This window comes from Peromyscus californicus, unplaced genomic scaffold (assembly GCF_007827085.1).
Source record: "Peromyscus californicus insignis strain IS unplaced genomic scaffold, ASM782708v3 Scaffold_16__1_contigs__length_79575227, whole genome shotgun sequence".
Classification (NCBI taxonomy): Eukaryota; Metazoa; Chordata; class Mammalia; order Rodentia; family Cricetidae; genus Peromyscus; species Peromyscus californicus.
Window position 1 is genome coordinate 10,051,440 of NW_026294458.1, and position 16,025 is coordinate 10,067,464.

At 46.1% G+C, this 16,025-nt stretch overlaps 1 protein-coding gene across 3 annotated transcripts in view; it reads left to right on the forward strand.

Annotated features, from left to right (window-relative positions):
• The window catches only part of Masp1 (MBL associated serine protease 1), an 82,353-nt gene that overhangs the window by 21,293 nt on the left and 45,035 nt on the right, over positions 1 to 16,025 (forward strand). For all 3 annotated transcript variants that reach the window (XM_052740310.1, XM_052740308.1, XM_052740309.1), the window contains exons 3-8: positions 2,787 to 2,964; positions 4,416 to 4,547; positions 6,964 to 7,160; positions 12,333 to 12,480; positions 13,590 to 13,708; positions 14,639 to 14,717. In XM_052740310.1, the coding sequence (XP_052596270.1) occupies positions 2,787 to 2,964; positions 4,416 to 4,547; positions 6,964 to 7,160; positions 12,333 to 12,480; positions 13,590 to 13,708; positions 14,639 to 14,717 (853 nt within the window). The remainder of the gene's footprint in view (positions 1 to 2,786; positions 2,965 to 4,415; positions 4,548 to 6,963; positions 7,161 to 12,332; positions 12,481 to 13,589; positions 13,709 to 14,638; positions 14,718 to 16,025) is intronic.

Genomic DNA, 16,025 nt, shown 5'->3' on the forward strand with positions numbered 1-16,025 from the left:
CTTCCTCTGGAAGAAGGGAGACTAAATCTCTTGCAGGTCCCCCTCAGCAGCCGTGTGCTCAACTTCCAATCCGGGCCACAGGCTGAATTCTTAGGGCCTCAGACTGTCTCTTGTCTGCTTCTGAAAGAGTCTATGACTCAGTTTTCTTGGCCATCAGCTAGAGCATGCATCCCTGTTCTCTAGATTGGTGTGGCTCTACGGGTGAAGACTGTCTAGTCCTCACGAAGAGATCCTCAATCCCGGAAGTTGCAAGACTGAGGAAAATCATGAGAGGCCCTCAGCAGATCTCTGTTCCCAGTGATCCATAGTTGATTCTGTGTGAACAAGCCTGTGCTCCCCACACTGCAAAAATCACCAGGTGCTGGCGCTGCCAGGCTCCAGGAGGGTTTCTGTGCCCGAGCTCTGGCTGCTTAAGGCCTGACTGTTCGTTGGTATAATCAATTTTCAAGCGTGTCAATATGTTTCGTAAATAAGCTCAGCTTCGCCACGCAGCCTAGATCTGTGTGTCCAGATGTCTGCTCACCACTTTCCAGTGCATTTCTTTAGTGTATGGCAGTGATGACATTTTAGGACAACAGTCCTCATACAGGTCAGCAAGTTAAAACTCCAGCTTTGCAGGCCAAGAAGTGAGAGGCAGAGAGAGAGGGGAGCCAGAGCATGAATGGGAAGCCTGGGTGATGCAGGTGATCCACACATCTTCCGGTACTCCAGACCACTGACACCAAGCTGGAGCACTGGGGTTTTGCGGTTACCTGTCGAAGAATCTCTTCCCTAGTCCTTCTTCTAAATCCATTAAGTCTCCTTTCTATTAAATTCCAACAAGAGCAGTGTAAGTGGGTTCTAATTTAATTTATAACACATTAAAAACAGGCAGACAGAAAAATACAGCCACTACACTAATTGAAAGATACAAAACAGAACACTTCATAACGAAGACATTAAAAACTGCAAAGGCATATGGCTGAGCAGTGTTCCATGGAGGGCAAACAGTACTTGGCTCAGTATTCCCGAGGGGCCCACTTTGATGGAGTATCATGGCATTTGACATTTGTGATGTTTGAGCTCACCAAGGAAAGCTTAGCGTGTTTTACTTCAGAAAATAGTGATTCACAGAAAACACTCCTTTGAAAGGAAGCACTCTGCCCATTGGAAAAGGGTTTTAAGGATTATTGTTAGAAAAGTTTCAGTTATCTGGAAACCCACACTAACCACAACAGCAGGCCAGCTGGGAGGCAGAGGAGTGGAGTTTTAGCTGTGTGAGGAAAGGCACATTCTGCAGTCAGAGGCTGTGGGAGATTGCTGCTACTATCTGCAGAAAGAACAAATAGCAAAGCCCTGAGCTCATCTCCTGTTTACACTTCAGTTTCCAACATTAGTGATTAATTGTCCTTGTGTTTTGTTGTCCGGGCAAATTGCTTTCCTTCTTATTTTAAATAAATAAACCATTAGTCTCAAAACAGAAGTGTCAAATGTCAAGATATTCTGCCATACTACACCAAGGAACAGAACAATGGACTTATTAAAGCCGCTCGAGACAGACAGCCTTTGAGAGCATCCCTTTGGTGGCAGAAACCGTTCTCCACAGAATTTTCTCCTGTTGCTTGGTTAAAACATCAGTGCAGATGTTGCAAACAGAAATACAAGCTTTTATTCCTCACTAGAGGAATCAAGTGAACTTTAAGGCGATAGAGCAGAAGTAAGGAAGTAGGTTAAACGTGCATCATCAAACTTTACCATAACTACACCAACCAGCTGTTTCCCAAACAAGACACGTAAAGTCAGCTTTAAGCAACCAATAGACTACCTCTGCTTTGGTCTCCAAATTTGCACAGGATCTCTGGACCTTCCAAAGTAAGGAATTCTTTAATCAAGCAGGGAAATTTTGCATCTGGTCTCAACACTCGTACATGCATGCAATTTCTGGAGGCCTCCAAAAGACGGTTTCTAAATTTTTCAGGGCTACCTATTAAATATAGTTATGAGTACATGACTTCTTGTTCAAAAACTTTCAATGTCTTCCACTTGCAGCATTGACGTCATCAAAGGTCAACCACAAAGGGCTGCAATATCCTTTCAAGCACAGCCTCCTCCTCCAGTCTTCACTGACTCCCTGGCTCCTCATAGCCCTCACAATGTGTCTGGAAGTTTCAGCTCTTGTTCGCAAGTTATTTATTGAATAAATAACTATGTGCTGGGTTCTATTCCATGTACCAGGGACGTGGCTACTACAACCAAACACTCCTAATCTCCTGTAGCTTACATTCCCCGGGGACCCTTCACCCCCTGCCTGCTTCTGTGAATTTTCCTGTCACACTGTCACAGCTCCACTTGTGCCTGTTCATCTGAGTGTCACTGTCCCATGAATAACACTGAGCCTTGCTCGTCTTTCATCACCCCATCTCATGCTGTGTTCAGTGGCAGGCACACCCTGGATGCTCTGTGAATGACTTATTGTGTGTGGTTTCTGTGTAGAACCCGTCTGGGAGGTTATCTAGCTTAGCTTTTTTTACTTTTTCCATTGAATTGTTTCCAGTGAACAACTCATCTGGCCGGCAATAAGAATGACAGATGCCAAGCACCTGCTGAGGGAACTAAATGGAGCAAATGAAACTGATCAGTTGGCCACATTCACTTACACAAGCCCTATGTCTTCCTCCTATCCAAGAGTCCCTAGTTCCCTCTTTGAATCGCTCAGGCTGCCTCATCTGCCTATGTCTTCTTGGAGATCCAGAGAGAGGCTGACATGGGAAGGATTCATCTTGTTCCTTTTCACTCTGACCCCAAAGGTAGAAACAGAAGATCAGGTGCTGGCAACCTTCTGTGGCAGGGAGACCACGGACACGGAGCAGACCCCCGGCCAGGAAGAGGTTCTTTCCCCTGGCTCCTTCATGTCCGTCACTTTCCGGTCAGATTTCTCCAATGAGGAACGATTCACAGGCTTTGATGCCCACTACATGGCTGTAGGTAAGTTACCTCATCACCGGGTCTCCCTTTGTCTCTGGAGATGAAAACTGCCTCGTGCTCTCGCCTTGACGGACACCTGTGCGCCTGCCCCATGGATTCTGCTTGCAGAGGCTCGCTGCATTTGTTCCATAGATCACAGACCCATGCATCTAGCTAGCCACCACTCATCCAACAATTTACCATTTTTGAGATGGTCCAGAGCAGTAGTGGGCATCACTACACTGCTTCCTAGTTCAACACCTGCTAACAATGTTTTATCTGGCCGTATAGAATATACACATAATGAAATGGACAAATCTTAAGCATGCATTTATTCTATTTTGAAAAAAAACATATATTTGTGTGTGACCCAAACCCTCAACACACATTGAACTTCACTATCTGCCAGAAAGTTCCTCATGTTCTTGTCCAATTAAATTCTTTGCTCCCAAATTCCTCACAGAACCCAATGGTTCTGACTTTCTTCTATAGATTAGTTTGGCCTCTAAAATGTCACATAAATGAATACACAGAAAATATAGTGGGGACATGATTGTCCCTTTGCTTGGTATAATGTTTCTAAGACTCATTTATTTTGTTTTAGCTCTCCGGCAGAACTACGTTCCGTTGCGTGAATACACTGTAATGTTTTTTGTCCTTTTTCCAATTGAGAGATACGTGGGCTTCACTTCTTGTTTTTACAGTCCTTAATAAAGGTTCTTTCAACCTTTTTTATGAACATATGTTTTCCTATTTATTGGTGAATATCTAGACACAGAATTGCTGGTTTGAGGACAGCTGTGTTTAGTCTTACAAGAAATTGCCAGATTTTCTCCAAACAATTATGTAATTTGTATAACAGTGTATGACATTACTGATGGCTCCATGTCCTCATCAACACTAAATGTTGTCAATCTCTTTTTCCCTCATTTTTATTTTCCCTGGTGAATATGGGTGGCTTAGACTGTATCCCCTAATGGCTAATAATGGTGGACATCTTTGTGTATACTTACCGGCCATTTGTAATCTTCTATAGGAGAAATGGGTGTTCAAATATCTAGGACAGGACTCGACCTATATCCAGGGCAGAGGGGGTGGGGATGCAGTGGTGAGCCAAACTCTGGAAGAAGCCCGGGTTTTCTATCTGTTTCACCATCCATAGGATGAGGGCGGTAAGACTGTGGCACACAGTGTGGTGATTATTGTAACCAAGACGTGGTGATCACCTCTACCAAGGCTCAGACTACCTAGGTTCAGACCTAGCTCTCCGATCTTGGCAAGTAGCCTCACTTCTCTGGATTCTGCTTATCACATTTGACAAATGGACATATGGCCACCTCTGGGCTTTACACGGGATTAAATGAAAGAAAAGCATGACCCTCCCCAAACAATGGATGACCTTAAGTGTTTTCTAAATGTGGCCGAATCATCACATGTGCAGTGACTGATGAGAGGCTCTGCCTGCCCCACAGATGTGGATGAATGCAAAGAGAGAGAAGACGAAGAGCTCTCCTGTGATCACTACTGCCACAACTACATCGGCGGATTCTACTGCTCCTGCCGCTTCGGCTATATCCTCCACACAGACAACAGGACCTGCAGAGGTAGGGTCTAAGGATGATGCTGTGCTTTGTCATGCTACACCACATGTTCCAATACGATCAGGCGAGACATAGATACATAGTACCTACAATGAAAAACAAAGTCAGGTCCGGGGAGACAGTTCAGTGGGCAAAGAACTTGGGGCACACGCATGAAAACTTACGTTCAGAACCCCAGCACTCATGCAGAAGCTGGCCTTGGTGATGCCTGCTTGTAATTCCAGTGCTGACAAGTAGATCCGAAGAGCTTGCCAGCCAATCTAACAGAAATGAAACGCTGAGCTCCAGGTTCGGTGAGAGACCCGCTCTCAAACTTAGGTGGAGAGCACCAGAAAGATCACTGACACTGAATTCTGGTCTCTGTATCATCTGCACAGGTATGCACACCTGCATTTACACATACGGAGAGAGAGACAGAGACACAAAGAGAGAGACAAAGAGAGAGAGAGAGAGCACTAAAATAAATGAAGTCAGGGATACACACACACAGCACATGGACACATGCCAAGGTGTTCACACCACTAGAAGTCCCAGGTCCATTGTCAGAGGAGCATACAAGAAGCTCTGAAGTCAGGCTGCCCTTCCTGAGCAGAAAGTCTGTTCCAAGAGTTTTGTCTCCTCGCCTACTGCAAGTAACCAACCTGGCCGACTTATGAGAAACCTGGTTTTTCCCGTCCTTTGTCTATGAGCCATACATTCAACCAAAGTTTCCTTTTTCTCTCTGTTTCAGTAGCCCCTCTGTTCCTCTCTAACAGAGCTTACCGCAGACCAAAGGACAGAGGGGGGGAAAACAGATAAAGATAGCAAGAAAGTAGCTCCTTCCTCCGCTGCTGTATCATTTTCTGCCATCATGGCTCCTGCTTTGCTGTTTCCGGTTGGGTCAGAGATGGCGATCCGGGAGTATTCCCCAGGCTAGCTGGGCAAGAGCCGTGCACACACGTGTTCAGATAAAGTAAATGCTACACTTGCTGTGCTTGCATAAAGGAAGCCTGGTCACAGCCTGGTGAGACCCAATCTGGCCCGGAGAAGTGACAGAAGTGTCCCTTGACAGAGTGAATGGATATGGAGACGTTCATTCCCCACAGGGAGGACAAATCCTAAGATGATTCAGAAGTGCGGTAGAACTCAGGACATTCCGGGAACTGCCCGTGTGTTAGTAGGGCCCAGGGTAGGGTCTGTGCTTGTGAGCCCACTTGGAGAGGGCTCAGGGAAGGAAGCCACAACTGGAGACAAGAGTCTTTACTTCTTCCTTCCAAACTTCCTGAATAAAGCCGTGTGGCTCCTGTATAAACCCATCAACAGAAATGAGCACCTTTTAAAAGCAATTTTCTCAAAGAGAATTATGAAAGCTCAGGGTCAAGTTTCCTCACTTTTTTTCACCCTGACCCCAGGAATCTTTTTTTAAAAAATATTACAGATGGGCTATACATCTGTTTATGAACCACATATCTGTCTGTGCACAAGTGAGATTTCCTTTCCCCCAGACCATTGCTAGTCCTCCTAGGGGTGAGAATTCCCCATGAGAATGCTGGAGGTAGAAAGTGCAAACAGACTCAGAGACCTCCCTCTGCAGTTCTTGTTGGAACTTTATATTAGTCATGCTCGCTGTTCTGGGCTACTGTTTTCTCATTTGCAAAATGAGCAGAATGAACAAAGGCTTACAAGGCACAGACATGCCAGGCCTGGGAGGGGCCAGCCCAAGGGACCAAGGTTCAGCAGCCTATCATGGGCTAAGTCATGGGGTGAGACTCCCCAGAGAGCTGGATGTTGGATAGCAGAAACACACACACACACACACACACACACACACACACACACACACACACACACACACAGAGAGAGAGAGAGAGAGAGAGAGAGAGAGAGAGAGAGAGAGAGAAATCTGCAGTTCATAGAACTCAGTTTAGTGTGTGTGTTGGGGGGGCGAGGGAGGCAAGGAGTCAGCAAACGAGTGTATGACATGTCAGAGAGGGTGGACCTGTGCAGCCAACAAGAGAAAAGCAGGGGCTGGGCAGTGAGGATATGGGGGGAGAGGACCAAAAATGACTGAACAGAGACCTGAAAAATGCCCAGGCAAAGGAGGAAGCAAGACCCAAAGAGGTCCAGACACAGCACCCGCCCCTTCATCTCAAAACCTTTTTTTCTCAGAGTGGCTGCCTGCCCTTGCCAGAGGATCCCATGGCAAGAGTCATCATCCACGGAAACCCCATCTAGAGAGAGACTTAGAAAGTCTAATTTTTCCACAGGTGATAGTGGAAGGACCATTACCCTCCACAGAGTTTCAGTTTCTCAGTAAAATGGGAATTCCTTCTCTACCTACCTCCTGGGAACCCTGTAAAAACTACACAGTAGCAGACAATCGAGGGTTGGCCGTGTCTGTGTCAACGGAGTACCATTTTCTCTGTTATGTTTTCCACAGTGGAATGCAGTGGCAATCTCTTTACCCAGAGGACAGGCACCATCACGAGCCCCGACTACCCCAACCCTTACCCCAAGAGCTCTGAATGCTCCTATACCATCGACTTGGAGGATGGCTTCATGGTCAGCCTGCAGTTTGAGGACATTTTTGACATTGAGGACCATCCTGAGGTGCCCTGTCCATATGACTACATTAAGGTAAGCCTGCAATGACTGCTTGTCCCAAGGATGCTGAAGTGTCTTGGCTCAATTGGAAAAAAAAAATCAATGTTCTGGGCTTTTGTCTTTTCATCTTCTCTTAGGATAGCTAGAGAGCTAAGCCACCAGCCTCTCAGAATGCCGTTGTTTAAAATGCTATTTTGGCTTCATCTGCTGCAGGTTGGGGTCTCCTCTGGTTCCAAACCAGGACCCTGGTCACTAGGATGATATGAGGTAGAGAACTACAAAGTCAAACCTATAATTTAGGGAGGTCCCGTGAGCTGGACTCAACATTATGGAGTGTCCGCTGGACAGTTGCAGGGGGGCTTTGCACTCAACAAGGACTCATGCTTGGTTTAGTGCCACTGCTGCCTTCTTAATGCATTCCGAACAAGATGCTCTCAGTTTTTGTTTGTACTAGATCCCACCCATTTATGCAGGTGCTTCTGTGGGAGGGAAGAGACCATTATAAAGGCAATAATGAGGGAAGAAAAGGTCCAAGGCCAGTAACTACTCCATTCGAGGTTATTCTAATGCTGTAGGTCAGATGTAAGGTAACCTAATTTTGAGCTTTGGCTGGCATAGTGGGAGAAACATTTCTCAGATGTGTAGGGGGTAAAATAAGAAGTTCCTACAGTGCTAGGTCAAGCGTCTGAGTGAAGCCAAATATTGGGCTCTGACTTCAGGGAAGATGCTGAGCCTGCCAAATAAAGGTGCCACCAAGTATATAAACAGATGCCATTCTAAGCCATGAGGATACTGAGCAGTTCAAGAAAACAAAATCAATGGGAACTGGAGCCCATGAGTTCTGAGAGCTACGCAGAGGAAGCAGGGCCATCAGTGAGGTTAGAAAGAGAAGTCTAATGGGAGCTGTCAGCAGTGGTAGAAGCAGAGAAGCCCAGGAACCCCTGTGAGAAAGCTCAAGAACTTGAAGGCTGACTCACCCTCTAGTGAGTCAGAAGCTGAGGGAGCTTGGCTGCAGGTGGCACAGGGCATGTTTGTGTTGCTGTGGAGTAAGTTGCTCCCAACACAACAGCTTGCAACAACTCTTACCACATGCTTGGGTAGACCAGAAGTCCCAACGGGCTCTATTGGTTTTCCCTCTAGAGTTTCATGGGATTGAAACCAAGGTGTCAATTTGATGAGACTCTTAGCTTCAGGCTCTGGAGAAGAAACCACTTCCAAGATCATCTAAGCTTGTGGCAGAATTTTATTCCTAACGTTGCAGGACTTGAGTTCCATACTGGTGAAAGAGCTGTTCTCACTTTCCTCTGTACTGGTCCTGAGGAGTCCCTCCTGTCAGCCTCATGAAACCCAAAGGCTTCTGTACAGTAAAGGAAACCACAGACCTAGTCAAGAGGCAGCAACAGTATGCGAACTAATGCTCACTGTATGTCTGACAAAGGATTAATGTATGAAATATACGAAGAACTAAGAAAACTAAACACACAAAAAAAGCAACAACCCAACTTTTAAAAAATAGACCTATGTAGAGAGCTCTCGAAGGAAGAAATAAAAACGACTAAAAGAAAATTTTTAAGTCTTCAACATCTTTAGCCATTGGAGAAGTGCAATTAAAATTACTTTGAGGTTTTATCTGACCACAGTCAGAATGGTGAAGATCCAGAAACCAAATGACAACAAATGCTGTGATGAAAGAGGAGCCCGTATTCGCTGTGGGTGGGGATGTAAATGGATGCAGTCACCATGGAAATCAGGGTAGAGGCTCCTCAAAAACTGGAAACCCAATTACTGTATGACCCAGTTATATCACTCGTTGGTATCTGCTCAAAAGATAGTAATATAGATGCTACTGTAGAGATAGTTGATCGTCCATCTTCATTGCTGCTCTCTTCACAATAGCTAGGACATGGAAAAAGCCTAGATGGCCATCACCTAATGAATGGGTAGTGAAAATGTGGTACATGTGTAAAGTAGAATTATATCAACAATAAAGAAGGATGACATTATTAAATGATAATGGATGGAACTGGGAAAAACCATTGAGTGAAGTAACCCAGTCCTAGAAAGACAAGCATTGCATGTTCTCTTTCCTATGTGGATGTTAGTGTAGCATCTTTAGATACGTATGATTAATTTGGAGTAACTATAGAAGCCAGGAAACTAGAAAGAGGCTATGCCAGGGTGAGAAATAAGATTTTAAGGGAGGGAGATATCAGAGGATGGGTTGTATAAAGATGGAAGGAGACACTGGGGGAAAAGGTTTAGGTGGGAGAAAGGTTTAAGTGGTTTAGTAGGGTAAGGCAGAGGAGGGTTGCCTCCAATAAGACTGGCTGTAGGCAAACCTGTAGAGGATTTTCTCAATTAGTGATTGATGGGGGAGGGCCCAGCTCATGGTTTGTGGTGCCATTCTGGGACTGGTGGTCTTGGGGTCTATAAGAAAGCAGGCTGAGCAAGCCCTTCCATGGCCTCCGCATCAGCTCCTGCCTCAGGTTCCTATCCTAACTTCCTCTAAAGATGAACAGTGATGTGGATGTGGAAGCCAAATAAATCTTTTCCTCCGCAGTTTGCTTTTGGTCATGGTGTTTCATCACAGCAATAATAACCCTAACTAAGACAGGAGGGAAAACTAATACTAAAGATGTTTGAAAGAGCCATATGGAAACATACTAATTTAGAAGCTTCATATTATCTATCTGTCTATCTATCTATCTATCTATCTATCTATCTATCTATCTATCTATCTAACAATCTATCTAGCTCTCTGTTATATATAAAAGAGTTCAAATGGAATTACCTAATATAGGAGAATAACGCTTCTCCCAGAAGCCATAGTTATCAAACAAAAAGCCCAGTGGCAGGTGTAGGGTACCACCCTTCAAGTTGTTGGTCAGAGAGATCCCATAGAACCCTAATAAACAAAACAGGCTCTTTTCATTTGTTCTTTGCTACCCATCAGAAGTAAATGGTAAGACCCTATTGCTAAAGACACCATTCACTTGAGTCATAAGGCATGGAAAAGTCAAGCTGGTCCTGACCTAGAAGTTCCTTCCTTACTAGCTAACTTTCATGGTGCCTGTGGTGCCACAGAGGCAGCTGAGGGAAACCAGGTACCAACAGTCATACCAGGTATGAGCCTTGCGAGCTACAAGAGTAGCCTGGTGAGATATGGCCTTGAGCGCAACAGTGGTATAAATGTTAATGGGGTGACCAACTGTTATGGTTGAATTTAAGGCCCACTCCACAAAACAATAATCATGCCTGGCCCTGTAAACTTGGCAAAGAACCTATGCCTGGAAAAGTCACAGACCTCAGGAAAGAGCCCACTATTATCATTTTGTTAAACAGACATACTGTCAAACTGCCTTCTAAATACTCCTCTCTATGCCCACAGATTAGTGAAACTCTCAGTCTGTATCCGAGAAGCTTCTTTTTACAATGAGCTGTGATTAAATACAGAGATACACATCTGGTCAGAGTGCAGAAAATGAGTAAAGACTCAGCCCTAAAGAGTCACCTATATCACACCACTCCCTCATATAGTTCAAGGGACATTGTAGAAAAGGAGGCAGAAGGATTGTGAGAACACGGGTCATCATTGAGGTCGGCTGCGATACAGTGTCTTCTGGCCATGACAGGACTGTTTCACCCATGAACTCACTGCAGCTGTTGTTGCTCCCGTGAGACCTGTACAAGATCAAGCCAGTCAAAAGCTCAGCACAGATGGGGGAGGGGCTTGCAAAGCCCCGCACCTAGCTGAAGAGCTTTGGCCATTGAAGGCTACTAAGATAAAATGCATTTTCTTTAGGAAAGTAGCCCCTGGTAGGTTGTCTATGTTCCAGTGGTCAGCTCCACACCCATGTGCATATATGACCGACACTGATTAGACTCAGTGATCATGGGAAGAGGACATTTTATCATGTTGGAGGAGAGATGTGGTGGTGGGGCCTGGGTAGAGTTGGTGGAGAGGTGAGGGGCAAATATAATATATATATATATGAAGTTCTCAAAGAGTGAAAAAAATGATATTTTTTGAAGTCCCTCTAACCACACAGAGGGAGAAGAACATGCAGACTGTCTTGGATGACTAACCATTGTGTTCCAGGAGCTCAGCATGATACCCATATCCAGATACTGAATGTCTTGAAGTATCACTTTCTCTGTCCTCCACAAAACAATGATGTCACCCAGGATTATAGACACTGCCAAAAGCTAAAAATGGAGTCATGGTTCTCAGCGAAAGAAGGAAAGGGGTCAAGCGCACTTGACTGGGAGTTGGGTTGATCTGAATCAGCCAATGGCGTTTAAGTCCATGTCTCCGGCTCTGCTCCATTATAGTCCAAACTCCATCACCTCTGCCCTGCTCATCTGCGACTTTCCAACTGGTGCCCTCACTCCATTCTTGCTCCTGCGGCATCTCTCATCCCACAGCATAGAGGGTCACATCAAGATCGGACCAGCACTGTCCATGGAATTAAGCTAAGCTCCTCAATAAAATAAGACCCTCGCCAGTCTGTCCAACCTTGTCTTACACCGCTCCCTCTGGTCCAGCCACAGTGGCTTCTCCTGCTCTTCACACCTGCCAAGATCTCTCCCACCTTTGGCCTTGCTTTTTTACATATGCTATCCTTTTTTCTGCCTAGAAAGCGGCCGGAAAAATATGCTGTTCTTCCATTTTCTTCCACTCGTCCTATATATTAGATCTAATGTCATGTCATCATAGGGCTTTCCTTAGCACCTAAAATTGTTAGTTACTATGTTTCTATTACTCAAATGGTGACTTCTATAGATTATATACACTCTAATACTGGAATTAGAAAATATGACACATGTTCCTTTTATACATATGTGCATATATATTTATATGCTTATAATTATCTAGCTTACTTATTGTTAGTCACTGCAGTAAACAACAGAGTCTTTGAGAGTGGGACCCTTAACTATTTTGTTTACTGTACAAGACTGCCCACAAAATGTTCATCATTAATTCCAGCATTATTAGCTTGCTTTGGTTAACTCTGCAGGCCACTGAAATTATGACAAAAATGGGCATAAAGCCATGTGGTGACTGGTCAGTCTACAAAAAACGAGAGTGTATACTATGGATTTGCATTAGGACTTCCAGAAAGTTCCAACACTCGTCTACCTGAAGCAGGGCCCTGCAGCACTCAGATCTGAAACTTTTCTATATATATTTATTTCCTCTCTTAGATTAAAGCTGGTTCAAGAGTCTGGGGGCCCTTCTGTGGAGAGACATCCCCAGAGCCCATCAGTACTGAGAGTCACATTGTCCAGATCCTCTTCCGAAGCGACAACTCGGGAGAGAACCGAGGCTGGAGGCTCTCCTACAGGGCAGCAGGTAACCTTTCCCCCCTTCCCAGGTCACCCTGAGCCACTGTGCTCCCTGCTCACACAGCAGGTTGTTAAGGGAGGAGGGATGTCGTCCAAGCCAGAAGCCCACTCCTCTGAGGACCTAGTGGGACTCTGAGAAATTGGGAACAAGGGACATGCTACCTCCTGGCTGAGTTTCCCACCTACAAATGGGGGATGGGTTCCAGGGAGAATAGGCTTATACTCAAGACTGTCTACACTTCAGCAACACATAGAGAGAGACTGAAAACACATTGTTTCTCTTTTCTCCTCACATGGAGATTCATGAGGCTGAGAAGGCCTCCCAACCCTGGCCGCCTCCAAGTCTGGCACTGGAGTGTATGGACCCAGAGCTCTGTGGAGATGGGTCTCTCTCTGTACAGGTCCCTGGCCTGGCACAGCCTGCAACCCCAATCCCTAGTGCCCCAAGTCCTGACACAAGCCCGGAGGGAGTTCTATGACTCAATAAGTCTGTAATAACTCAAGGGAAACGAGGGTAGACCCCAACGAGGAGTCATCTTCATAGAACCAGGAGGCCTGGCTCAGCCTGCATGGCCACACAGGGAGAGGAGCGACAGAAATTTAACAAAAGAGTGTTTGTCCCTGTGAAGGTGTCAGGGATAGACCCACTGAGGTTCTTGTCAGGAGCAGCCCCTTGAGGAGAAGCAGAGGCATCTGACCACAGTCCCTTGGTGTCCTAGCAAGAAAGGGTGACTGTGGTCATCCTGAGTAGCCAGTGAGTGAAAAATGCCAGGGCACAAATTTCAAATGAATAGGAAGGCCTTGTTTATTTAACCCGAGGTATCCATGGAGTTCAGGCCTCAGGGGCTGAGCTCCTGTGGCTGTGGGACAGTGGCCTTTAGTGTCCCTCCAATCTCTGAGTGTAAATGAAATCATGTGGCTGGCTCCTTCACTTCACCAACGAAGAAATGGACGGCCGCGTTAGAAAATGACTCACTCCTGGTTTCAAACGTCTTGCGTCTAGGCGCCCGGTCCCGCTGTTTCCACCCGCTTCAGGCCTTGCTTGCCAGGTGCTGCCCCTTCACCCCCACTTTCTCTTGTTTCTCACCCGATGCCTTTTCATCTGCTTCCTGCCAGGAAACGAGTGCCCAAAGCTCCAGCCTCCCGCATTTGGGAAAATCGAGCCCTTGCAAGCCGTGTATTCCTTCAAAGACCAAGTGCTCATCAGCTGCGACATGGGCTACAAAGTGCTCAAGGTGCAGAACCCTGCCTGGGAGGAGGAGTGAGCAGGCTGGAGAAACCCTGCAGAGCCTCCCATGGTGTATGAGGCACCACACCGCCCGCTCAGCATTTCCTAGCATCCCCGTTAAGCTTCCCGTGACTCCAGAAATTCAGAATGATGCATTCCAGCCACTCCTCACTTCGGGACGCGGCACTTAAGTTGTTTCTCCGAGCGTGCGTTGTCCTGGATTTTTAAATATGGGACCATATGGCTCTGTAATTAGGGACAACGGCCTTAACAAAGCTCATCGGGGGTGCGGTGGGTTGGTACAGAAAGAGAAGCAGGGCTTTTAAAGATGGCAGATGGGCACTCCTCTAATACCTACCGCTCAAAGTGGCGGTCCACCTACCCACCTTTCAGAACAGGAGTAAAGAGGCACAGTCCCCATGTGCGGAGGCTTGGGACTGGAACCAGTGGTTGGTATCTTTATGTTCCCTAGGTGAGGCTAATGTCCAGCCAAGCTAGAGGCCCACTGCTCTGGAGGAATTGCCCTCAGGAAGGGGCTGGATCAGCAGCAGCAGCACGGGGGAGCTTGTTAGAACTATGACTCCTTGGGTAGGTCAGATGCACTGAACTGGAATTTTGGTGGCAGGGAGAGGCAGTCTGTCTCTGCTAGTCCTCTCTAGGTGACGCAGATTGCTAGCTCTAGTTGGAGAAGCATTGACCTCAAACTAGAATAAAAACCATCGTTTTCCCTCTAGAGACAACTGTGTCCAGAGTATAAATGGGGGTGACACCGTGAGCACCCGTCTCTTTGTTAAGGGCAAGTTTGCCTTTGGAGTGCACGGGGCAGGGGGATTTCCAGTTGAAGATAGCCAGGTTTGAAGTTGGAGTTATCTTTGCTAGGCAATATGTGCTAATCCACAACCTGCTTCTTCCCATTCCCTTCCGGGTGTCTTTTCAGGATAATGAGGTGATGGACTCGTTCCAGATTGAATGTCTGAAGGACGGCACATGGAGTAACAAGATTCCCACCTGTAAAAGTAAGGAAACCAAACGGATTGGCTACAATGATGCGTTTCTTCGTGGTGGGGTCAGAGCAACGACTATGCGGGGTTGAAAGTTTGCCAGAACTAAGAAAGGTGTCAAAAGTCAAACACCATGTAAGAGCTGGACGAAAGAACATGGGAGCCCGTTTCAGAAATAGAGTTCAGAACCACACACACACACACACACACACACACACACACACACACACACACACACACACACAAGCTTTTTGAATGGCCTGGTTTACTTTCTAAACACAATTTTTTCTCTTCACCTGCAGACAGGGTACTAAATTCGGTAAGGGAATAGGATATACTTCAAGGTCTGAAATGAGCCCAAGCTTGGAAATTGCTAGTTTGAGAAACTAGTTTGGCGCCGATGTGCAGAGTCAGTCGAATGATGTTGAACGTCTACATGCCAATTGCTCACCTTCTAAGTCTTCTAGATCAGCTGATGGATTAGGGCTGCCTGGGGAGGGCTGTGGGGTCAGCACAGATGACCTCTATGAAGCAGAGAACACTTGCACTTGCTCTGGGGACCCAGAGTTCTTGCCTTGTGTCCCTCTAACATATTATGAGACCATGGACAAGATCTTTTGCTGGAAGTGTGAAACGGAAGAGTTTAGACTAACTTGAATTCTAGAACATGAGCCATGGTCCTAGAGAGGACTAGCGCACATAAATTGTCTATTGAGTTTTGTAAAAGAATATCAATTTCCAGTTACTATTCCATTACTCCCATACCCATGTGGTTTCAAATGTTAAAGTCTGGACTGTGATTTTAGCAACTCTCTACAGCTGTGTAGCCACAGTGTAGTGGCAGTCAGGGGGAAAGGGGGCTCCGGGACTTCCTTTAGAATAGAGATGAGAAGTCCAGATATTATCATCAGGTACATGATGCCTATCTCATGACTTGGGGTTCTTTCCTCTTTCTTTTCTCCTAAATAGTTTCCATCCAGCATTCAGACAGATCCTGACAGGAAGGCTCCCTCATTGAGGCAAACCCCAGGTAGCCCCAAAGTCAGACTGGGCTTGTTTCCTTTTTCATATGGTGACATGGGCTGTGGTGGGGGTGGGGCCTATAAAGGGAAAAGACTATCATTTATAACTTCCTAAGGTCAGCACTTACTGGATGCCAACGCGGAGTTCTGTAGGGAATTCAGATGGAAAGGACAGGGTCTAGCCTGAAGACCTCAGATGTTCCTTCTGTAGGTGGCCCAGTCAGTGTGCAGTGTGACTGGGTTCTGAGCTAGGTTCCCTGCAGGGCAAAGCAAGGGTCATTCTGAAGATCAGTGGAAGTGT